We start from the raw sequence: 26,627 nt of genomic DNA on the forward strand, positions 1-26,627 counted from the left end.
CAATACTTGAGTAAATGTACTTCATTGCAATCCACCACTGCATGAGACTTCCATCAGTGGTGCAACGCAGAGTATTTGGTTAGTGGAGTGGCTCAGGCAGTTGGATCACGGAGGCTTTATTTGCAAATACTGCCAGGTTGAATCACATGTTTTTGTTGTGATGTAATCAGGGGACTGTAAATGATCATAAAGTCATAACATGTGTTTGTTGTTGTTTAGTGGTGGAGAAGAAGGCAGCTGTGAGGCAGAAGAGAGATGACCTCGTCAGGAGGAACCCAGGAGAGGCAGAGACAGGTACACACACACACACACACACACACACACACACATCACTATATGTGTTTTTCACATGTGCCCATCCCACAATGTGAAACACACACACACACACACACACACACACACACACACACACACACACACACACACACACACACACACACACACACACACACACACACACACACACACACACACACACACACACACACACACACACACACACACACACACACATATACACTTTAATGACTCCAGGCTTGTCACAGTTGACTTGTTTTGCCACATGATGCCTCGCACTGCAGACTGACTTCGGTCTTATTCCTCCTCCTCTTCCTCTTCCTCTTCCTCCTCCTCCTCCTCCTCCTTAGATCTGGCCTGTGGGGGTAACGTGGAGGATCCAGAGACCCCTCCTCAGTCTGACTCTGAGGACAGAGACGAGGGTGCCGTGGCCCCGCTGGCCAGCACCAGTGAAGACCTGGGCAGCGATTTAGAGGCTTCGACAGGTAGAGAGCACACTTTCAGGAAGACGCTGCACTTCTGATGTTTGGTTATGTTAATAAAGCTATTTAACTTAAAGTAATTGAGTATTCCTCCCAAGAATACTTTTGCATTGCAGCTGTGTTGATGTCTTCAGTCTGAACCATGTCTCTGATTGTCCACTAGGTGGAGACAGAGCCTTGCTAAACAAATCAGAACGAATCAGAATTATTCGTCCCACAGAGGGGACATTTACATTGTTACAGCAGAAAAGAGCCAAGAGTTGGCCGTAGAAGTGTCAGTCAATATAGATGTTGATATGTCAGAGTAAATTCAGATTGAACATAGTAAAAAACATGTAAATTCTATGATTCTCCACCTAAAAAAAACACATTATTTATAGTGAAAACCACTCTTGAATGATGAGTAGCTTCAGTCTGAACCATGTCTCTGATTGTCCACCAGGTGGAGACACAACCTCTCTAAACAAACTTGATTTGTCCTTTTCAGTGCAAGATGTGACTGAGGACACCAAGACCCTCGGAGACCCCAACCAGAGTGAAGACGGAGAGGACGAGAGCACGTCTCTGAGCGACCCGAGCGACGAGAAGCTGCCGGCGGGGAAGATGGAGGTCGTGGAGGTCAAACCGAAACCTGAGGTGACGGCAGCCCCCCCGCCCGTACGAACCAGAACGTCTCCTCCTCCCAAACCCCCCGTCAGGATGCTCACCAGGATGGGAAGCCTGGACTGTGAGTGAACCGCCAGCAGCACCCTGAGGTTTCATATTCTGGTCCCAAAATGGTGGAATTAGTTCCCCATTGATATCAGAGAGTTTACACACATTTTTTCGTATCATTGATCATTCTGTTCCTAGCACTTAAAAAGGATTTGGCTTTAAGTGAAGCTAATACGATGGCACTTCATCTGGTTGGGCAAATAGATAGATACTAGATACACTAGATACTAGTACTTTAACAAAAGGGCACACATTACAAACTAAAACAGGGAACAAGAAATTCACCTCAGACAGTTTAACATTATAAGGGGAGACAAGGAGGTAAAAAGTACGATAATCAAAATAAAATGCAGTAAAATAATTATCCCTATCCGAAAAATAAAAGAAGACATAAGACAAAATGGTTCTTACCGGGCCAACAACCGGGCTGAATATGCTAAACTAGTGACGTAAACACTCTCGACTGCTGATTGGTCAGAGAGAATCGCTGGCAAGGGGGCTACAGCTAAAACGAAATTAACGTATTTTACCGTGATTTAATTGTAATACACATTTCAAAATGATGCCGAAGTAACAACATACTGATACCGGTTACTGACCCGCCTACACTGCGTTATTATAGTTACTACCACAGTAACTAAACTGTAATGGAAACGCAGCATAAAGTGAGCCTGGCCTACCAAGGCCTAACCGTGCACTAAGCCGTGCTAGGTCCTGTAGTGGAAAAGCACCATTAGAGTCAGCTAACTGTAATGTAATGTAACCCCCGCCCCATCCCCCTCAGTGTCTCACTCTCTTGCCTCTCATCCCCAGGTGCCCCTTCAGTGCCGGTGAAGAAGTCCCCGGCCACCCTACCCAGGAACTTCACGCTCCCCAAAGACCCCCACGGCTCCCTGCTGAGAGGCCGGATGTCCACCCCCACCGGGTCCCCCCACCTGGGGGCGCTGCACCCCCCGCTGCCCCCCAGCTGCATCATCGAGGAGCTGCACCGAGCGCTCGCCACCAAACACAGGCAGGACAGGTCAGTGTGGAGATATACAGACTTATTTAACATATGCTTTAAAGGTCACCTATTATGCAAAATCCACTTTTTCATGGCTGTTCTGCACCAACCAAGGTATGTGTGTGGAATAAACAAACAAACAAATAAATAAATGTGTGACTCCAGGTTTCCAGACGAAGGACGCTTGCTCATCTCTGTATATACATATGTATTTATTTATTCTGAAATGGTGCAACAGTCCAAACACCTGGTATAAATAAAGTATTGTGATTTAGTCGAGGACAGCCTACAAACACACCGGTACCCCACAGGTGCCTGGGTATAGGTTTTAGATTCTTAAAGTGAATCCACACCTTCCAGCCAATCAGAATAGAGACTTCCCGCTGGCCATGGTGTTATAAAGCTATAACTTACAGACTTGTCCTTGTGATGTTTGACTTCAGTTTCCAGACGAAGGACTCTCGCTCGTCTCTGAAGCGCCGGATGGACGGACGTCTGTCCCGGACGTCCAGCACGGAGCGGGAATCGAACCGAGAGACGGACGGGAAGAAAGAGTCGGACGAGAACAAGGAGAACTGGCATCTCGATGAATACCTGAACGACCAGGACAGCTGGAACGATTCCGTGATCTCCGGTAGGGCTGCTGTACTCGCTCTAACACCATGTAGAATATGGATTTAATGTGATTTTATTGATTTAGGCAAGGCGAGTTTATTTATATATCACCTTTCAACACAAGGCAATTCAAAGTGCTTTACAAAAATGAAAGACTTTAAGAAAATGGCATTTAAAAAAAGTAATTAAAGAGCAAAGATAATAAAATAAAAATACATGAATAATAGTTGCAGTGCAGTGTAAGATATGGATAGTTAAATTGAAAGCAGCGGAAAAAATAAAAGTCTTCATCCTGGATTTAAACTGATCGCTTTGCTACTGCTGAGAAGAAGTTGTAAATTCCACTGGCTAAACTGCAACGACAGCAACGTAACTTAAAATGACGGCAGAATTTATCGAGGTTTTCTGTTAATGTCCAAATCTGTTCACATTTTCTTTACCATTAACCAGTCTTCAAACACTGCAGAGCTCATACTGTGTTCCCTTTAGTGTTTACTTCCTGTCTGTCTTCTTCTGCTGTTCCCTTTAGTGTTTACTTCCTGTCTCTCTTCTTTTGCTGTTCCCATTAGTGTTTACTTTCTGTCTGTCTTCTTTTGCTGTTCCCGTTAGTGTCTACTTTCTGTCTGTATACTTCTGCTGTTCCCTTTAGTGTTTACTTCCTGTCTGACTTCTTCTGCTGTTCCCTTTAGTGTTTACTTCCTGTCTGTCTTCTTCTGCTGTTCCTGTTAGTGTTTACTTCCTGTTTGTCTTCTTTTGCTGTTCCCGTTAGTGTTTACTTTCTGTCTGTATTCTTCTGCTGTTCCCTTTAGTGTTTACTTCCTGTCTGACTTCTTCTGCTGTTCCCTTTAGTGTTTACTTCCTGTCTTTCTTCTTCTGCTGTTCCCGTCAGTGTTTACTTCCTGTCTGTCTTATTCTGCTGTTCCCTTTAGTGTATACTTCCTGTCTGTCTTATTCTGCTGTTCCCTTTAGTGTTTACTTCCTGTTTGTCTACTTCTGCTCTTCCCTTTAGTGTTTACTTCCTGTCTGTCTACTTCTGCTCTTCCCTTTAGTGTTTACTTCCTGTCTGTCTTCTTTTGCTGTTCCCTTTAGTGTTTACTTCCTGTCTGTCTTCTGTTGATTTCGTCCAGCGCTCTGTCTTTAAATTTCTTTCCTTCCCTTGCACTGTTTTTAGTTTCTTTGCTTGTGACAGTTTAGACTTAATGTATCCAAACATTTACAGACCTCTGGAATGTCCAAATTGTCCAATCAGAATTAAATATATTCCACTCAGCCATGTAATAACTGCTGCTAAAGTGCAGATTCTGGTCGGCCTGTCAGTGGATGATGAATCTGCGGATGTTTGTTTACAGTCAGGGAGGTTTACAGCCAGTGTTGGGTTTCAGTCGCCTCGTCTACTCCGCTCTGACCTCATGTGGGTCACAGCGTCTGCAGTTTACATGTCTGTGAACCTGGAGGGGAATCTAAAAAGCAGCAGGCTGCAGTAATGACGGACAGGTCAGCTCTAACTGCAGAGAAAGACAAATATGTAGTGAGCAGTGAGACAATAGAGACTGGACTTTAAAGGTCACCTGTTATGCAAAATCCACTTCTTCATGTCTCTTCTACATCACCATGTGTCCCCTCTTCTTCATGTCTCTTCTACATCACCATGTGTCCCCTCTTCTTCATGTCCCTTCTACATCACCATGTGTCCCCTCTTCTTCATGTCTCTTCTACATCACCATGTGTCCCCTCTTCTTCATGTCTCTTCTACATCACCATGTGTCCCCTCTTCTTCATGTCTCTTCTACATCAACATGTGTCCCCTCTTTTTCATATCTCTTCTACATCAACATGTGTCCCCTCTTCTTCATGTCTCTTCTACATCACCATGTGTCCCCTCTTCTTCATGTCTCTTCTACATCAACATGTGTCCCCTCTGTGGAAAGAGATTCTGAAAGTTTCAGGAACAAAGATTCTCTCTCTTTTTGATCCATTTCTATAAAAACCTGTCTGAAAATGAGCTGATCAGATTTTGGCCACTTTATGATGTCATAACGATGTTTTGTCTTGTGTAACTATTAGCCAATCAGCAACCAAGGTAACCCCCCCCCCCCCCCCCCCACACACCTTATGACCTGAATCTCCTCTTAGAGCACCATTGTGTTCTTTGTAACCAAATCTCTCTCAGAGGGGCGTGGGGAGGGGCTCCTTATTTTCATCTAAAGTAACAGACAGAGAATCAGCACTTTGGGACCAGGGCTAAAGCAGAGGGGATTATGGGTAATGCTGCAATGATCTCTTTGGTATAATAGGGGACCTTTAATTCATGTTTAACTTAAGTGGAAATAAGGCAAAACTATGGTGAAATCTATTATATAAGTGAATTACAAATAAAACCCTAAGCTCATACTTCAACATCTTGGAATAAGTAGTAAGCATGTGTTTCTTTAATAAGGTGTTAGCGGAAAGTACATAGGCCCTCTGTGTGTTGATAAGCACGGGTTTAGCTGAAGTGGGTATTGACCTTATTGTGCCCCCCCCACCCCCCTTGTTCTGCTCATTTTCAGGTTCATATAAGTATGTTACATGTCTCTGTGCTTTAATGTTCAAAAAGCCCTTTATTTCTCTCATACTGCCTGTGCCTGTTCACCCTCTGTCTGAAACCAGAGCCCAGTCTGCTCTGATTGGTCAGCTGGCCTGCTCTGTTGTGATTGGTCAACCGCTTAGACATGTCCCGCCCCTTAGCCTATCACTTACAATGTGTTGGAGGAATAGAAGTGAATGTGTTACATATGTACAAAGGATGCTTCAGTCTGACTTTATTGAATCTCCCCTTAGATGGTAGCAGTTCATACTCTCTGTTCTGAACATGCTTTGGGTCCGAGATGATGATGTGAAGACTGCATTTAAATGTAGCTTTTTATCAGCAACCCCCCACTTTATATGTTCTTTTATTCTTTATTATTTACTTACCTTTATATTATTTTATTTCGTTGTATAGGTCTTAAAGGATTTAATCTTATTTTATTAAACTAACATGCTTCAATAGCAATATTTATTTTCCCGTTGGTCTTTTTTATTTCTTAATCGTTTCACCTTTATTAGAATTATGGCATTTTTTATTACTATTATCTTTTTATTTGTATTTCTGTTGAACCTATTTGTTCACTTTGTTTTATGGGGTTTCATATTTTATATTGTTGGATCGACTCAGTTGTCTTGTGTCTTATCTGTCAGAGAGAAACCTTTCACCTCCTTGTGTCTGTTAACCTGATCAAATGTCATTTTTAGCTGCGTGTACCTTTTTAAAGTTCTTAACAAATAATCTGAGGGGAATTTCTTTCGTTGTTTGTTTTTAACTTGTGATGAATACATTACAGTAACAGTATATCCTATCTCCCCCCCCCCCCCCCCACAGGGACTCTCCCCCGCCGGGTGAGGAAGGAGCTTTTGGCCGTGAAGCTGAGGAACCGGCCCAGCCAGCAGGAGCTCGAGGACAGGAACATCTTCCCGGTGCGCAGCGACCAGGAGAGGCAGGAGATCCGACAGCAGATCGAGACCAAGCTGGCCAAGTGAGTCACTTTGTACACGCCCCCACCTATGTCTGTCCCATCACTCAAGATCAGTGCTGTCTGCACCTGTGTTCCAACATCACCTAACAGATGCTCGGTCCTTGAACACACCACTCACGACAAGGCTAAGTTTGAACTTGAAACATATTTTAAAGGTCATGCAAAATTCACTTTTTGATGTCTTTTATACATAGATATGTGTCCCCGGCGTGTCAGGGAAATAAAACCCTTTCTCTTTTCCTCCGTACCCAAATCTCTAAAAACGGGGGGAAAATGGAGCTGATCCAGATTTGCGTCCGATTTGACGTAATATCTGAAATGTAGGCTGGCTTTACACCCACGGCCCACGGCCTTATCAGAAACGTTGCTATCAGAAACAATGCACGACGTGTATTGGATGTAATATGGTCTTTGTTTACATTAGCAAGCATCGCTAACACTCAGAGCTAACCTGTACTGGAGAGAGTGTGTGTAAAGAAGCTGTAAATAAAAAAAGGAACTCACCTTGCTGTAAACCCGAGAGAGAAAAAGCATTTGAGCTCCATACTGTTTCCCGGCAGCATTTAGCTGTATCTGGGTAGAGTTCTCCCGCATAAGCTCCGCCCCCTCTTTTATTTTAGTGCTTTATACCCAGAATCAGCACTTTAGTAACAGGGCTGAAACGGAGGGATATGAGGCATGGCTATAATGGATGATCTGTTTGGTATTTTGAGCAAAACACTTTATAGACATGTTTTTTATATATTTGTATATATCTGAGACCTATAATATATGCCTGAATATAGCATGATAGGAGACCTTTACAATTGGGAGGGTTTATTCAGCTCCAGTTCACTGACCATTCAAATCAGAGTTTATGAGTAGAGACACATGTACACGGACATGAAGTTTAACAATTTCTTGACACACATTTATCCGTCTAGTATTTCTTTTTTCAGAATCAGTGTTTGAAGTGTTTCTAGAGCACATGTTTGGGATCCTGTTCAGGCAAAATGGGAAAGCGTTGCACAATGAAAGTTTAAAAAGAAATGAAATGTTATTGAAAATGCAATGTGGTCTAGTCCAGTGCTTCTCAAAGTGTGGTCCACGGACCACTGGTGGTCCGCCCCCTCACGGACTGGTGGTCCGTGAGCGCCCCCTAGTGGTCCGTGAGTATATTGGTAACATTTGAAATAAATAAATACATTTAAGTTGTACGCACTCTCGCGGGAATATCTCCGCAATGGAGTGAGTTAAGTTTCACTTTTTTATTGCATGATATAGGCCAGGGCAACACCTTCCTCACACATGTTGCCACTTGTTTGTATCATTTCCAGGCGATTTATAATCTGTTCTAGAAAAACGATGTGTTTTGGGATATTTGTGGAGTTAGGTGGTCCGCGAGTGTTTCTTTATTGGTTAAGTGGTCCTTGGTATGGAAAAGTTTGAGAAATACTGGTCTAGTTTAATATCCAAATTGCATGTTTGCTAAAGGCAAGGGTTAATATCTTTAGTATTGTAGGGGGACACAATCCTTGTTTGGTACAGATCCTCCTAAAAAAATTCTCATTCAAACTTATTTTTTAATAAGAATGTGAACAAGGTTTTGAAGATCATATCGCAATTGCTATATCAATCAAGAAATTAGTTTTTTTTCCTCATTCAGGGATGTTTTGACAACTTAGTCTCATCGTAGGGCTACTACGATGATACTAAGTTGTCAAAACAACCCTCCTCTCTGTTACAGTACAGCTGATAAACCTCTATACCTCTATATCAGCGGCACGACTCAATTTAGACCTTCAAATCTCACGTTGTAAAGTGTGTGCTCGACCCTTATAGGAAAGAAATCCTGTTCCTCACAGATAAAGGAATACAAAGTGTGCAAGGTCACACGTGCTGCGGAGCGAACAAAGACAGGCAGAAGTAAATATGTATGTATAGTATATATAAAATATATAATATGCTGAATAATGTTACGTTTCCAACCTCCTCATGAAGTAATGTACAATTCACCTTCTTTCTCATCCCTCCATTTCTTACCCGCCACCATTTAGTGATATCGTTATTGACTTATTTTCAAATGATGCTCACCAAACATGCAGGTATTAAGAAATTAAGAGACAACTGTCATTATCAGTTTCTCTGGTTTTACCATTTATAGGTATGTGTTTTTTTTATTCTGTAAACTACTGACAACATTTCTCTGTGTTGGAGTTTAACCGACGCTGGAAAGAAATGGCTGCCATACATGTAGAGATTGAGATTTAAGAAAAATGTGGAGTGGTCTCTTTATTTTGTATCACCATTCACTTGTTACTACCTCATTTACATATTTAAAACTGACTATCATACAATCTTTATGAACGTATCACACATAGTCAAAACACACCGTCTAACAATGTTTGCATAATTAAATGTACTTAAAGGCATACAGAAGAATCCACCGTATTTAAAAAAAAAAAAAAACGTTTTAAGCATTTATTGAAGTTAAAACAAAAATAGAAAAAAGAAACATAATAACAGGAAAACTCATAATTGATGCAAAATTCGCAGGAAATATTCAGTTTGAGGACTCAAGAAGCCTAAGAGGGTCCAATGTCTCCCCAAAATCCAACAGGAAACACTACATATTGTTCCAATTTCAGTCTGCCAATTGGTGACGCAATAACAACAGGTCCTAAACCCTGCAGTACAGAACAGCTTATTACCACAGTCACAACGATAATTAATGATTTAAGGATAAGAACAAGGGAACAAAGTATCTGTTGGTGTTTCTTTCTTTCGCTTTACCTAAAATGTTGATGCATGTTGTTTAAAAGGCATCCACATGTTAACAGCTTGGAGTAATTAGTGGTAAATTGCAGAAAATGTTATCATGGATTAGTTGAAATAGTTGCAACGAAATGTTTAGTTTTTTCCTTAAAGTGCACCTATCATGCTATTTTTAGGCAATAGATCACTCATTCTAGCCATGCCTCATATCCCTCTATTTCACTTCCTGTTTCAAAAGTGCTGATTTTGGGTATAAAGCTTTAACAAAAAAAAATGATAAAAAAGTGAGGCGGAGCTTATGCCTGCTCATGCGGGAGATTCTACTGGCAGTTACTGCCGTGATGAAACGTCATATCATGGATTATCAAGGATTCTCTCTGAAACAGTATGGAGCCCAAAGGCTTTCTCTCTTGCCGGTTATACCACAAGGTGAGTTCCTTTTTTACTTCCTGCTTCTTCACACACATGCTCTCCAGTACAGGTTAGCTCTGAGTGTTAGCCATGCTAATGTAAACATGCACCATATTACGTCTAAAACAGTCGGGCATTGTTTCTGATAGCAACGTTTCTGATAGTGCTGTGGGTCTGCATTGCCGATATGACGTCATATCGGATGCACATCTGGATCAGCTCCGTTGTAGCCCTGTTTTTAGAGATTTGGGTACGGAGGAAAAGAGAGGTGGTTTTGTATTCTGACGCTGCGTGAGTTCCCTGACACACCGGGGACACATCTTTATGTATAAAAGACATGCATTTTGCATGATAGGTCCCCTTTAAATGTCATTTTCTGTGTAAAGGTTTCTGATTTTGGATTGTGGAACAGGACATTCTGGGGAGGAATGCAACGTAATCGTGTTTGTCGTGTTGCTGTGAGAAAGTCCAGAGGCTGTTCGGACTCTAATAGGATTATCAGGTTTAGTTGGTGGTGAATAATACCAGGGTTCACTGGTGGGCTCATGTGGGTGGGAAGAGGAGGAGGGCTGGTGTTTTGTGGACATGTAGTGACATCATACTAAAACAATGTGTTAAGAGCGAGGGCTGGACAGAATAACAGCATTTTGGGACTCGTACATGTCGTTGTTGTTGTTATTGTTTTTCATACCTTTGTTGGAACAGCAGCTGTGGTCGTAGCCTACTGGGGAAATGTTCTCACTTCACTGAGTGCTTTAATCTCTGCTTGACCTGCTTTCATCTTTTAGCTGAAACAGCAGCATAATTCTGGCAGAAAACATTATTTTGTACATATTTGTATAATTCATGAACTAATAAGATAAGTTAAAAGGGGCCAATGTATGCTATATTATATGTCCTGTGTATTTCAGGTGCATATTTCTATTTTCTGCCTCTTTAATGTTCAAACAATTCTTTATTTTTCTCATACTGCCTGTGCTGCATCACCTGCTGATTTGGATTTCATCTTTTTGGGTCCATTTTTACATCCTTTGACAACTTTCATGAAATTTGGCCTGTAGTGTTTCCCGTAAACTTGCTGCCGGACAAACATTACTTCCATCTCATCGTGGAATATCACTAGTATTGCTATCAATAACGACATATCTGGTATTGTGTCATCTGCACTGCTAACCATATTTCTGATCAGAATAATATTGCTCAATATCACAATGTGTTTCATGCAATCATGCAATTATGTAATTCGGCAAACACGGTACATTTAGTGATTTGTCGGGAGACTATCTTGTGATCTCATCTCTGTTTGAAAACACCAGGTGCAATCATGGTTGCTTCAGGCTGTTGTCTTCCCTTGAGCTCAAAACAATCCAGGAAATGCTCAGATAAGACATCGATAAAGAGGCAGTAAATATGTGCTTTTGGTTTTCTTACCTTCTGGGCGAGGGGGGTGTAAAATGCTTTGTTTCAGCATGACTGTGTTTACTTCCTGCAGCATGTTTTTATTACACACACACACACACACACACACACACACACACACACACACACACACACACACACACACACACACACACACACACACACACACACACACACACACACACACACACACACACACACACACACACACACACACACACACACACAGACAGTCATACTGAAACCACACAGAGAGTCACATAACATCACAGATGGTTAGCTTCCTTAGCTCACACATATATATTTTACTCTCAAACTAAATTTAAGATTAGCCTTACACAGTCCACACAGCAGCGTTACAAAAATCTTCCAACGCTTCTGCCCATTCACTTTGAATGGGGGGTCACTTTTCGCCGAACTACATTGTGGGAAGCAAAGCGGAGATTTCCAGGCATCTCAGGATTCAAAAGTTAAGCAATGTTCAACTTTTGAATCTTCTGAAGCTTTCGGTGGAAGCGTCAGCCTATCAAATCAAATGCCAGTACAAGCTCTAGCCCAGGGGTGCTCAAACTTTTTTGTTAAAGGTCCACTTGTGAATTTTATACAAGGTCAATGGTCCGGATCAATGCCAGTAAAGTCCCGCCCCCAACAAAACTGAAATTAAGAAGCAGTTTCGGCACGCTATGCATGGGGCCCCCTTGAGGGGGTTTCCCCGACATGTTGTTACAGTAAATCAGGGGTACTCAAACGTTTTTGTTAAAGGTCCACTTGTGAATTTTGGTCCGGATCAATGCCCTTGAGGGGGTTTCCCGATATGTCGTTGGAGTAAATTAAAGGGTGTTTCTTGTTGTCGTTGCTGTGGACCTTCTTAATCTTTTTTTGTTTTGTTTTTTAATTACATTTTCAAATTGTTACGTTTATTCTGGTTTGTTTTGCGTTTGTATCTTTTATTTTATATTTTGTTATTTTATGTTTTGTGAGCTGAGCTGTGTGGTTTTATATGTTACAGTATGTATCTCTCTGTACAGCACTTTGGTCTGGAGGTTTTAAAGTGCTATATAAATAAAGTTGGATTGGATTAATCTACTTTATTTGGGGGCCCCCTTCTGGTCCAAGCACTTGCCTGTCGGTAAACGGCTCCCCTGCGCACACACACACACACACACACACACACACACACACACACACACACACACACACACACACACACACACACCTGCAGTATGATGGCTTGAACTAGTGGGAGAAATGGCACTGTTTGTCTGTAGCCATTGCCTTGAACCTCGGCAAAGATGGCATTAGCAGCATTAGAAAGTCAAGGTTAACTTGCGGTCTGCAATGCGTGTCACGCTCGCGCACACAAGTAAATATATATGCACGTTCATTCTCACAACGCGTCAGACACAAGAAAATATACATTAAACAAGACCTATCATGCAAAATGCACTTTGTGATGTCTTTTATAGATAAACATGTGTCATATATGAGGATATGGTCATTTGTTCTGGGAATGTCATTGTCGAGCCTGAAACCTGAAAAACAGGCTCAGGGCTTAACAGGTTAATTGGAATATCAAACGCACAGTGTGTAGTTTTAGGGCTAGATATTTCTCGTTCAAAACAATAACAAAAGTCGGAGTTAGGTGTCGTTGTGAAGTCGCATGGCATCATGGGAGTTGTGGTTTTTTAGCACAATTTTGTCTTTTAATAATTGTGTACTAAGTGGAGAATAAGGAGAGTTTTTAGGAATATTTAAAAAAGCTTGCTGAGCCAAACTGCAAGACCTCTTTTAATATTGCTTAGATTTTAATTTTGCAAATGTTTTTGGGGTAGATTGTTCAGCACTAAAGGATGATAATTAAAAGCTAAGCTCAATTGAAATACTATAGTATTTGTATGTGTTTGCTAGCAAAACAGGTAGCAGTTTCATTTACCTCTGTTATAAAACCCCGGTGGAAATAGTTATTGAAAGGAAATCATCATTACACAATGAGTGCAGCACAAAGGTCACCGAGCAGTCATTGAGCTCCATGGAGATGCTGGCTCTGAAACATCACACAGCCGGAGCAATCACAGGTCGAGACGGATAATTAAAGAGATGAAGACGTGTGATGAATTGATTAACAGAGAAATATTTTGCTCTGTCTTAACTTTGAGCGATTAGTAATATCTGTTACATTAAGATGTGATAAATGCATGTTCACATATGTTGTCACTGGAGGCGTTTCACAGCTGCGTGTCAATCTGGATGCATCGTTATGTGTGTCGTTAGCATAAAGCTGTTCCAGACACGCTGTGCTACACGTGAGCTTCTAGTTATGCACAGGTAGTTATGCAGCGGGAACATAATGAATAAACTACAAAGTAATTAATTGGGCCTGTAGTGTGCAGAGGGCATCATAGTGGGACAGAGCTAACTGCTTATGTAAAGTGATCGTCTCATTACTGTTGCATAATAAAAACATGACCTGATCAATTATGTGTTGTTAGATTATCAGTGGGATGCTGGGTACAGTTTGTACACGAGGACAGAGGTCACTGCTGCTCATACAGTTCACTCAATGTTTCATTACTGAATCCATTCATCCTCTCACTGGAGAGCCCAATTGAACTTTAGCAATGAAAGATTGGTTGGAAATGTATTGACAGTCATTACTGAGGTAGACACACACGTCATCTATCTTAAAAAGGACATATTGTGCTTATTTCAGGTGTATATCAGTATGTAGTGTCTCTACTGGGACATGTCTCCATGCTTTAATGTTCAAAAAGCTCTTTATGTTTCTCATACTGCCTGTGCTGCATCACCTCTGTTCACCCTCTGTCTGAAACCAGAGCCCAGTCTGCTCTGATTGGTTAGCTGGCCGGCTCTGTTGTGATTGGTCAACCGTTTAGAGATGTCCCGCCCCTTAGCCTATCACGTACAAATCTTTTCCTGCTGACTTAGCTTGTTATATGGCATTTGTAGTATTAAGACATTGAATGGACATTCCTCTACTAAATCTCTAAAGGTCCTTACACACCGAGCCCATTTTCGGCGTCGATAGATGTCGGGCCGTCAATGAGCGTCGTGTCACCCTACTCAGATTGGTGTGTCTTGGTGTGTCTTTTCGGCCATGCCGACACCTTCCACCGCCGATTCCACATGTTGAATCGGGAGGCTGTCGTCCAAAGGCCGTCGGCTAAAGAAATCACTCTGATTGGCTGTTCAGCTAGCGAATCAGTGCATGAGAAGCAAAACGGAAGTGAGGGACCCAAACAAACTATTAAGAAGGCAAATCTGAGACTTCATTTAACTCCAGCTCTCGACACAGGTTGGGGAAAGCCCCATGAGCTTCTCGCTGTAGACGGAAAATGGAACGCACACGCTATTTGTTTATATCACGCAGTCTGTCTTCTGGTTGTTGCCTCTTTTGAATTAAGAATACACCCTACCGCCGCCTGCTGGTAAGGGGAGTTATTGCAACTCACGCATGCGCAGTTCGTACGTGCAACTTGGCCGTCGGCTGAAGTCTTTGCGGTGTGTTCCAGTGCGACACTTGGCCTAAACGCAGGAGACGTGGGGCGACGTGAGGCGAGGTCCAGAGCGTCCAGAGCGGAGAATAAACAGAAGGGCAACCATGCGCGGGAAGTCTTCTTCTCTGCTTTTGTGGCAGACTACAGCGCCACTTACAGGCCTGGCATATGTACTACAGCGTCTCCAGTGTTTTCGAGCAGTCTCGTGTGAACGGACACGTTTCTGGTGCCTGTTGCGTGTGGATGGAAGACTTTTTTTGTAACGATTGCGGTCCGTTTGTAGGCGGAGCGTCACCGGCTCACTATTCCGAGCTGACGTCAACTCGGTTGGAAATCTGGATCAGCTCCGTTGTAGCCCCGTTATTAAAAGATTCGGGTACGGGGGAAAAGAGAGAGGGTTTTATTTTCTGACGCTGCGTGAGTTCCCCGACACACCGGGGGACACATATTTATGTATAAAAGACATCAAAAAGTGCATTTGATAGGTCCCCTTTAAGTACATTTCGAACCCCCTACTTCTATACTTCTACTTGAGTAAAGGATTGTTTCTGAGGGTCCGGAGCCAGACGTCTGCAGCTGTTGTTGTTCTCTGAGATGGCTCCACGTGCCGAGGAAACAGAGCATTGTTTGTGGAGCATCAGCACAACGTGTCCTGCCTGAGGCCTTGAGGCGGTGTTTGAGCGATGTGAAGGGCCGTGTTTGTTCAACATCATGAACAGAACAGCCTTCACCACTGACAGACAACAATCGTTCACCTTGACTCCGGGGCAGAGCTGCAGAAGCAACACGAGGCAGAGGAATTCATCTGAGATACTCTGAGCAGAGGCAATATGACAGGAACGATGTGTTTTTAAGACTTTATACACCTTGATTTAATGAAGCACAGCCTTGTGGCTTCATCACAAAACATAAAAAGGTATTTGTCTGTTAAAACTGGACTGAAATGCTTATACATTTACAATAGTTCTGTAGATTTGAACCTTTAATTCTTGCAGAAAGAACTCAAGAAGTGTACATGCATTACAGTTTCACACGCAGGTTCTTTATTTTAGCTTTTCTCATATTAATACGTGAAGCCTGAGTGTCATAGATATATGACTTTTCACTCTTTTAGATCCGATTGAGCCCTTGTCTTCTGCAGTGGTTAATATTGTTCTGACCGGAGAAAGGACACCACTTCTAGAACTCATTTGGATGAACCAGCACCCAAAAATCATATCAGTTTTAGTGGATAGAAACAATAATTAATTCGCTGACCTTCTCAATGGTTAAAACTTGAGATACATTTGGATAGAAACGGCGGCTGGCTTATGTAACTGCATGAAGCCCATTGTTCTTTGAATCTAGAAATACAGTTCTTGAAGAAGTCACACATCATTATTTGCAGAAGCTCATTTTCAGAGCCTCACTTAAGAGCACATTTGTGTATTAGTGCACTGCAGTAAAGGTCTTTGGATTATTATAAAGCAAACACTGTGTTCCTCAGATCCACTGGAGAGACAATGACTTCGACCTTTTCATTTATTATTTTTCAGATCATCACATCAACTAAATCACTAAACCACTTAAAAACAATCTTTGTTCCTGAATAGATATGAATACGCTACACAATTGTCTCCGAGGTGCCTTAAAAGACACCAAACTAACAAATCAATCAGTGTTTGGTGTTTTTTTCACACATCCAGAACATGTAAACATCATTGCACCGCGGCTGTTATACAACGTTCTCATTGATTATGTATTGAAAAGGCACGTGGCATTGATTCACAGTCCCTGCGCTCTCCTCTCTGCAGCAGAAGCAGAGCAGTGTGCCGGCCCGGGACAGCAGAAGGGAACCCTCTGTTTCTAAAAATAGCTCCCATCATCCAAATGCTGCAGCAGCATTCATAATCAATGGGCCACGTACGTCACTGCATGCTTTCCCTCTCTCCCAGTCGCTGTGGTGGAGGGATTACATTTTCCTCTGGTCCCATCTTAAAGGTCCCCTATTATACTGTTTTTCATCAATATATTACAGGTCTCAGATATATATACAGAACCTGTCTCTGATTGGCTGAAACACCAAACAGATCATTGCAGCATTACCCATAATCCCCTCTGTTTCAGCCCTGTTTCCAAAGTGCTGATTCTCTGTCGGTTACTTTAGATGAAAATAAGGAGCCCCTCCCCAAGCCCCTCTGAGATATATTTGGTGACAAATAACTCAATGGTGCTCTAGGAGGAGATTCAGGTGATAAGGTTGGGGGGGGGGGGGGGCAAAACATCGTTATGACATCATAAAGTGGCCAAAATCCCATCAGTTCATTTTCAGACAGGTTTTTATAGAAATGGACCAGGACAAAAAGAGAGAATCTTAGACTAAAGATTAATCAAATTAAAGATACAATTATAATTAGATTACTGTTTGCTGCAATGATCTCCATCTGTGTGCTCTGTTCCCTGTTTTATGCATCCTAAGTTTGTGCCCTCAGCTGAGGACATTGTTATATAAAGATGACACTGAAGACCTTCCTTTATTACACCGCTGAGGTTTTGCTGCAGATCCTCTGTTAAGTTCTGATGACTTAGTTAAACATCCCTAAGGCATCATGCTCTGAATCTCACAGGAGAAATGTTTTGCGTCTGTTTTTAGAGGACAAACCTCTAATGTAATGGGCAGGGATATAAAGGGAGGATAAGAAGAGGGTCCGTATTACTGTATGTTTACTTTCAGGTTCATATCAGTATGTAGTGTCTCTACTTTAAAGAGTCCTCTCCTCCTCATGTTCAGGTGTATATAGTGTCTCTACTTTAAAGAGTCCTCTCCTCCTGATGTTCAGGTGTATATCAGTATGTAGTGTCTCTACTTTAAAGAGTCCTCTCCTGCTGATGTTCAGGTGTATATCAGTGTGTAGTGTCTCTACTTTAAAGAGTCCTCTCCTCCTCATGTTCAGGTGTATACTGTATAGTGTCTCTACTTTAAAGAGTCCTCTCCTCCTGATGTTCAGGTGTATATCAGTATGTAGTGTCTCTACTTTAAAGAGTCCTCTCCTCCTGATGTTCAGGTGTATATCAGTATGTAGTGTCTCTACTTTAAAGAGTCCTCTCCTGCTGATGTTCAGGTGTATATCAGTATGTTGTGTCTCTACTTTAAAGAGTCCTCTCCTGCTGATGTTCAGGTGTATATCAGTGTGTAGTGTCTCTACTTTAAAGAGTCCTCTCCTCCTCATGTTCAGGTGTATATAATGTCTCTACTTTAAAGAGTCCTCTCCTGCTGATGTTCAGGTGTATATCAGTATGTAGTGTCTCTACTTTAAAGAGTCCTCTCCTGCTGATGTTCAGGTGTATATCAGTGTGTAGTGTCTCTACTTTAAAGAGTCCTCCCCTGCTGATGTTCAGGTGTATATCAGTGTGTAGTGTCTCTACTTTAAAGAGTCCTCTCCTGCTGATGTTCAGGTGTATATCAGTATGTAGTGTCTCTACTTTAAAGAGTCCTCTCCTGCTGATGTTCAGGTGTATATCAGTGTGTAGTGTCTCTACTTTAAAGAGTCCTCTCCTGCTGATGTTCAGGTGTATATCAGTATGTAGTGTATCTAATTTAAAGAGTCCTCTCCTGCTGATGTTCAGGTGTATATCAGTATGTACTGTAGTGTCTCTACTTTAAAGAGTCCTCTCCTGCTGATGTTCAGGTGTATATCAGTACGTAGTGTCTCTACTTTAAAGAGTCCTCTCCTGCTGATGTTCAGGTGTATATCAGTATGTAGTGTCTCTACTTTAAAGAGTCTTCTCCTGCTGATGTTCAGGTGTATATCAGTATGTAGTGTCTCTACTTTAAAGAGTCCTCTCCTGCTGATGTTCAGGTGTATATCAGTATGTAGTGTCTCTACTTTAAAGAGTCCTCTCCTGCTGATGTTCAGGTGTATATCAGTATGTAGTGTCTCTACTTTAAAGAGTCCTCTCCTGCTGATGTTCAGGTGTATATCAGTATGTAGTGTATCTACTTTAAAGAGTCCTCTCCTGCTGATGTTCAGGTGTATATAAGTATGTAGTGTCTCTACTTTAAAGAGTCCTCTCCTGCTGATGTTCAGGTGTATATCAGTATGTAGTGTCTCTACTTTAAAGAGTCCTCTCCTGCTGATGTTCAGCTGTATATCAGTATGTAGTGTCTCTACTTTAAAGAGTCCTCTCCTGCTGATGTTCAGGTGTATATCAGTATGTAGTGTCTCTACTTTAAAGAGTACTCTCCTGCTGATGTTCAGGTGTATATCAGTATGTAGTGTCTCTACTTTAAAGAGTCCTCTCCTGCTGATGTTCAGGTGTATGCTCTTATTGGTTAGCTGGCCGGTTCTGTTGTGATGGGTCAACCGCGTAGAGATGTCCCGCTGCTTAGCCTATCATGTACAATGTGTTGGAGCGCTAGCCAATAGTAGCGAAGTAAACAAAGCACTGAGGATCTAATAGGGTTTTGCCTGAAATGCCTAATTAATTCTTATGTAAATTATGACCATTTCACACTAATGGCCAATAGGATCGAATTATAAAGTTTTGGACGGACATGGATGTAAACTGCCTCTTCACTGGTTGGTGGAGGCATACAACAGCAAGGCTTTAACCAGTTAAAATCTCTGCTTCGGCTCTTCCCATTTCAAATGTGCTCATTAAGGTCCAACTCAACTGGATTATCACTTCCCCCTGAGTCTTCCCCCGCAAAATATCTGTATGGTTAAAACCCTAAAGTCAGCAGAAAGAGACAGCAGCGATAGGTAATTTGAAGAGACCAGCAGTGATGGTGAAGATCTCAGGAGCCCACTCAGTTTTGGACATTTTCCTTGTGGGAACTAATAATTGCACATTTGTGTCACATCGATCAATTTGTGCTGACACCACAATTCACTGTGTGTATCGAGACGCAGCGACTCAACACAGCTGCTGTCCAGGAGCTATAAATAACTCTCCATGCAGCAGCTGAGTGCACGACAGCAGAATAGCATTCAGGAATCCCATCGTTTGTCTTTAATGGGGTAGGTAAGAATGTAGAAACCAGCTCGAGTGCGCTTGAATTTGAAAGTAAGCAGCCGAAAGAAATCTGCCCCTTCCTTCAGACTTCCTTTCAGAGCCCCTCCTCCAACACACACAAACGCGCACATGACCAATGAGGGCACGAGATAAGTTTGTGCACGAGATGGAAGGCTGACAGGCAGGTAGGCCAGTGTTTTTCAAAGTGGGGTTCCCCCCACGACTTTTTTTAGAGGTTATTAATAACTGCATATCTATCAATCTATGTGTCCTTTGATGCCAATCTTTTCATATTTGTTGTTTTTGAATCACACGACCGCCTTTCAAGCCAATCAGAATCGAGCTGAGAGTGAAAATCTGCTCAGCTTTTGGAGCAAGTGAGAGCTAGTGAATGTTTCGCTCAGCAGCTGGATGAGAGCACGGATGTAGCAAATGTTGCAGAATTGCTTGCATACATCAGATTTATTTCCGAAGACAACTTTGTTGTGGAAATATTATTTTGCAAAGCACTGGAAGTTAGGACCACATGAAGAGACATTTTCCAAGTTTTAGATGAGTACATCATCTCAAACGGACTTGACAGGTCTCGTTGTGTGGGTGTGTGTTCAGATGGGGCAGTGCGGCTATGACAGGCAAAGAAAGCGGAGTGACAGCTTCGATCAGGCAGAAGGTCCCAAATGTAGTGGAAACGCACTGCATGCTCCATCGGGAGGCACTTGTACACATAATAAAAAATAAAAAAAGATTTGCAACAGGGGGGTCCCCGCCAGAGGATAATAATATATGGGGGTCCTTGGCATAGCAACGTTTGGGAACCCCTGAGGTAGGCCATCTAGTTATTTTAGCTGGGCCGGCCAAAATGATTGCCAAAAATTGATATAATTGTTTAATGTATTTATTGTCAAAGCATTTAATGTATTCATTGCTATCGGGATGTTAAGAGCATTCCGTGGAATATAACGCAAAGTGTTTCTGAAGTGAATTACCTACCCCACCTTTAAGTGCAGCTCATTGCCGTTGTTTTATCACCATGAACAATTTGACTAAACGAAAAATAATTGGATACACTGATGTCAGTCAACAAGGTCAGAAAGATATATAAGTTTCAAGGCAAAAGGAGCTCGAGGCTGTATTGATAATTGCATCAAAGAGCTGTCTGCCCTCTTGTCTCTGAGGCACGATCTTTGAACCCTTTAAAATTCTTTCATTTCAATGAAATTCAATAGCCGTTTACACGCAACCAAGGCTGTCAGACGGTTGGCCTCAACTTCCTCTGGAGCTGCAGAGAATATTTTTCAGTTTCGTTATAGGTTTCAGAAGCAATGAAATATGAATGCGTGTTCCGCTTGGGTTTCCCCTTTCTTCACCCAACTGCAGGCGGGAAAACTCAGCAAGGCCAGTGAACTCTGATAACACCCAGCAAAGTGCTTTCACAACAGTGAGGAATCCTGTCTGATGCAACAGACACTTAAGACTCTACTGGGAGTGTAACATTGAATTAAAGATTCTGCAAAAGTTCAGGTTTATATTTGTATTTTGTGTCCGTAATGTGACATGTCTCCATGCTTTAATTTTGAAAAAGGTCCAGTCTGTTTTGATTAGTTAGATTGTCGATTCTGTTGTGATTGGTCGACTGCATAGATAAGTCCTGCCCCTTAGCCTTTCACATTCAATGTGTTGTAGCACTAGCCAATAGAAGTGCAAGGGTTATATAGTGATGTCACTACATTACATTACATTGCATTTAGCTGACGCTTTTATCCAAAGTGACTTACAATAAGTGCATTCGACCAGGAAGATACAAACTTGAAGAAAACAGAATCATATAAGTACATCAGGTTTCATAGAGCTAAACATTTCAAGTGCTACTCAACTGGCTTTAGATAAGCCAGTCCTTTATTAGTATATAAGTGCTTTGTTAGTAATTCTATCGCTCGAAGTGGAGTCGAAAGAGATGAGTTTTCAGTCTGCGCCAGAAGATGTGCACGCTATCTGCTGTTCTGATTTCAATGGGGAGCTCGTTCCACCTTTTTGGAGCCAGGATAGCAAACCCACGTGTTTTTGCTGATGGGAACTTGGGTCTGCCTCGCAGTGCGGGTGCAGCGAGCTGTTTGGCTGATGCAGAGCGGAGTGCACGTGCTGGGGTGTACGGTTTAACCCTGTCCTGGATGTAGGAAGGGCCAGATCCATTCACAGCATGGTACGCAAGTACCAGTGTCTTGAAGTGGATTCTAGCAGTTACTGGAAGCCAGTGAAGGGAGCGGAGGAGCGGCGTGGTTAGGGAGAATTTAGGAAGGTTGAAGACCAGACGAGCCGCTGCATTCTGGATGAGCTGCAGAGGTCGGATGGCACATGCAGGTAGACCAGCCAGGAGGGAGTTGCAGTAGTCTAGGCGTGAGATGACGAGAGCCTGGACCAGAACTTGCGCTGTTTTCTGGGTCAGCTGGGGACGTATTCTCCTGATGTTGTAAAGAGTGTATCTGCAGCAGCGGGTTGTAGCAGCGATGTTTGCAGTGAAGGACAGTTTGTTATCTAGGGTCACACCCAGATTCCTTGCAGTCTGAGTCGGGGAAACAACAGAGGTGCCGATGTTGATTGTTAGGTCAAGAGTGGGACAATCTTTTCCAGGAAGGAAAAGCAGTTCAGTCTTTTCAAGGTTGAGCTTGAGGTGATGAGCAGACATCCACCGAGAGATGTCAGCTAGGCAAGCAGAGATGCGTGCGACGACCTGGGTCTCTGAGCGGGGAAAGGACAGAATTAATTGGGTGTCGTCAGCAGTGGTATGAAAAACCATGCGGGCTAATGACAGACCCGAGCGAGTTTGTGTACAAGGAGAAGAGGAGGGGACCAAGAACAGAGCCCTGAGGGACCCCTGTAGTTAACTTACAAGGGTCGGACTCGGACCCTCTCCAAGTTACCCTGTCGGTGCGGTCTTTGAGGTATGAGGTGAGGAGGGAAAGTGCAGTGCCTGAAACTCCAAGTTCTTGGAGAGTGCGAAGGAGGATCTGATGGTTCACCGTGTCGAATGCAGCAGACAGGTCCAGAAGGATGATGACAGAGGAGAGGGATGCTGCTTTAGCCGTGTGCAGTTCCTCAGAGACAGCAAGGAGAGCAGTTTCTGTTGAGTGACCTGCCTTGAAACCAGACTGGTGCGGATCCAGAAGTTTGTTCTGATGGAGATAACAGGAGAGTTGTTTAAAGACAGCGCGTTCGAGTGTTTTAGACAGGAACGGGAGGAGAGAGACAGGCCTGTAGTTTATAACATCAGATGGGTTGAGAGTGGGTTTCTTTAGGAGAGGATTTACTCTTGCCTCCTTGAGACTGTTTGGAAAGGGACCAGAAGTTAGAGAAGTGTTGATGAAATGGGTGAGAAACGGTAGAATATCAGGAGCGATAGTCTGAAGGAGGTTTGAGGGGATAGGGTCCAAAGGACAGGTGGTAGGACGGGCAGAGGTAAAGAGGGTAAGACCCTCACTTGGAGAGAGAGGGGAGAAGGAGGTCAGTGTGTGGGTGAAGGGAGGGTCTGGTGACCCAGCGGTGAGTAAAGGTGAGTCAGAAAAAGAAGAGCGAATATCATCAACCTTCTTTTCAAAGTGGTTAACAAAGTCGCTTGACAGAAGGGAGGAGGGGGGAGGGGCTTTGGGGGGGGTCCGAGAGGGTGGAGGGGGAAGGGGCTTTGAGGGGGTCCAAGAGGATGGAGAAGATGGAAAATAGTTTTTTGGGATTGGAATAGGAAGATTGGATCTTATCTTGAAAGAAAGTGCTTTTTGCCTGAGAGATCGAAGCAGAGAAAGAGGAGAGGAGAGCCTGATAGGTTAGGAGGTCGTCATGGTGTTTGGATTTCCAGCATTTCCGCTCTGCTTCCCGAAGGACGGTTCTATTAGCACGCAGTGCGTCATTTAGCCAGGGAGCAGGAGGGGACTGACGAGCCGGCCGAGATGTGAGAGGACAGAGAGAGTCCAGAGAGGATGAGAGAGTAGAGAGCAGAGTTTGGAGGCAGGAGTTGGAACGAGTCAGAGGAAGTACTGTATGTTACCAAAGTAAATACAGGAGTGAGGGTCTAATAGGGTCTTCATTGAAATAACTTAATAATTATGACCATTTCTCACACAAATGTCCATGTTCTGGAAGTAAACATAGGAGTCCAATGGAGCGATGTTAGGCAGGGGGGGGGGGGGGGATTTCGACCTTTGCAAACCATTTACATGCAAAGAAAAACCTATATAAATCACTACAGGAAAGGGAAAACCCCAAAAAGTATTAAATAGCCCCTTTAATTAAAGTGTAAATGTAATGCAAGCCCTGTCGTGCGTTTACAGACCAGCATTTGAGACGTGCACAGAAGTAATTTATTTGGGAAACATTTAAACAGCTGCCATTTGGAGCCCAGTTATTTTTTCCTTTTTAGATAATGCTGTTAGTGTTTCTGACCCACAGCAGGTTTTGGTTTTGTTAACTGGAGCATAACTGGAGAGTGCGGAGAGTTATGGAGTATCCTGTGCCCCCCCTGAAGCAAAGTGCTGTCTCCATAACATACGAAGATCCTTGGTTTCCTGTTACAGTATAAAAGTATTTTTGTTAAAACAACAGTCCCTCTTTTCTTATTTTAAAAACAAAGAGCCGTGTTCAGTATTGCCGAATGTTGGAGTCTTGAAACGTCACACACGTCAGCTGAGGATTAAAATAATCACGAGTAGTTTTTGTCTCTGTGGTTTCTATTGGTGCCTTTTATTCCATCACAGCCGGGCATCAATCCAATTACAGGACTGGAGTTGGCAGATATTGTAAAGCACTTGGAGAGATGTAAGCTCCGGATGACACACTCTGCACATATATGGCATGCATTGAAATCCTCAAATAACACGTTGTCACCACTGTAGACCTTCCCTGTCCCGCACGCCGTAATTAACGTTATACAATGTCTTTTTTTCCTGGGATCTAAAAGAGAGTACCCTCTAATTGAAACGTCAGAAGACTCAAAGCCTCAGCACCCACTCACTGAACAGTGGTGGTTATTTCTCTTCGTTTCTAACCCCCATGCCAATTTAGGGGTAGATCATAGGTTATCAGAAGATGTGACCCACGACATTATGTGGTTGGATTCGTCTCTCGTCTCCCACTGTTAGATTTTCCAGGATATAAATAAACAATCACAATAGGGTGTACATATATTCTGCCTGTCAGGAATGTTTCCATTACCAGTAGTGACTCCAGCTACCAGTCGACTGTAACAGTATTCGTTATGCAAACTCAATTGATTTTCAAACTGGGTACATCTGCCATGTTGGCTAATGGATGTTGATTGTTTAAGAAATCAATGTTTGTTCGGTCCTTTCAGGGTAGTGATTGTACTTTGAACAGATAAGACACTCAGCTGAATTGCTCTAGGGTAACAGGGGTGCAGGGTTTTTCCATTCGATAAAAAATTGGTGCCGGTCTGGTCCTGAAAGTTTAAAGGGGAAATTCCGGTCAAATATTATGAGTGTTTACTGAGCACTAAAACTATTGACAGGCAGGCTATATAATGAATAACTTCATAGTATGTCGATTTGCAGGAAATTCCACTTGCAAAGTTTTTCGCTGTAAGACTTCGCTTCCACTATAATCAATGAAAGAGAAAACTTGCGTATGCGCCTAAGTGGTCCGCTTTACAAACATGCCTTCTATTCTTCTTTTACAGAAATCAAATTAAACTATCGATTTACAGAAAAGGTCCTAATGAGCTGTTTTTTAGAGTTTGTTTTGCCATTAGCAGCTGGCGGTTCCTTTGTACCTTACATACCCTGTAGTCTCAAGATGTTGGTGAGATTGTTGTTTTAAATGTTTCGCTGTGATATGTTCAAAAACTGATCAAACTATCCAACACAATCCCCAAACAAAAGCTTCTTCAATGTATTCAAATAGGACATTGACTGAAGAGAACAAACAAATAGTAAATACCAGATAACAGAAACCCTTTGGACCACCCATGAAATTTGGTACAAAAGCTTCTTCTCTTAAGCTCCGTCATGAAGTTCAATATTTGGATAGATTGCCATGGAATTTGGTACAGAAACCATGTCCACCCTATGATGATGTTGAGTTTCTATTTGTGGTCTTCTTGCACCATTAGCATGTCAGACAAACCTATCTGTGGTTGCTCCGAGTGACAAGTCTTGTAATAATGGACCTTCTGATGCAAAATACTTCAATTTCTCTCATTATCAGAAATAGTGAATAGTTGCCTTTTTTGGCTTATTGACAAATGTTAGCATGCTAAAATGCTAAACTAATATGATGAACATGGCTAAAAGCATTGTCATTTCGAGCGTTATAGCATGCTGACATTAACATTGACTTCAAGGTATCACTGCCTCCTGACTCTTATTATTGGTAGACTTCGATTCTCGTTGTCACGTAATGTAGCTTTAGCTTATAGCTTCTTCATTGCAAAAGGTTATAGCTTATGTGCAGTCACCTAGTGTTCTCTCAGTGTTAAAGTTTAGGTCTGGTGTATACTGACCTATCCTCTCGTGCTATTTGAAGCTGCCTCTTCCACACTGTGCACCAGCGGGACGTTCAAGAACCAGACACGATCCCCCGCTTGATCTGTCGAACCTGCGCTACAGGCCAAAGCTTTGGAAACAAAAAAAACTGTCCAGATACAGAATTGATTCTTGGTTTCATGTCTGAGTCTTTGAATGTGTCCCATTCATCTATCATCAATAGCACAGCGCACCTTTGAACAGAGGGAGAGTTAAAGGGCAGTTGAAAGGCTCTTGAGTGATTTGCTGAGATTTTTCATATCTATAATGTTACTGACAGATGCAGTCGAGTGTGAGATGATGCAGGAAATATATATCTAAGCAGTACTTTCCTAAGCCTTTCA

The 26,627-nt window shown here is 42.5% G+C and overlaps 1 protein-coding gene across 2 annotated transcripts in view; it reads left to right on the forward strand.

Annotated features, from left to right (window-relative positions):
• Positions 1-26,627, forward strand: part of phactr3b (phosphatase and actin regulator 3b) — a 64,700-nt gene that overhangs the window by 25,497 nt on the left and 12,576 nt on the right. For both annotated transcript variants that reach the window (XM_079683097.1, XM_079683098.1), the window contains exons 3-8: positions 220-294; positions 648-782; positions 1,267-1,506; positions 2,307-2,514; positions 2,940-3,130; positions 6,512-6,665. In XM_079683097.1, the coding sequence (XP_079539223.1) occupies positions 220-294; positions 648-782; positions 1,267-1,506; positions 2,307-2,514; positions 2,940-3,130; positions 6,512-6,665 (1,003 nt within the window). The remainder of the gene's footprint in view (positions 1-219; positions 295-647; positions 783-1,266; positions 1,507-2,306; positions 2,515-2,939; positions 3,131-6,511; positions 6,666-26,627) is intronic.

The sequence above is a fragment of the Notothenia rossii genome (assembly GCF_949606895.1).
Source record: "Notothenia rossii genome assembly, chromosome: 5".
Taxonomy (NCBI): Eukaryota; Metazoa; Chordata; class Actinopteri; order Perciformes; family Nototheniidae; genus Notothenia; species Notothenia rossii.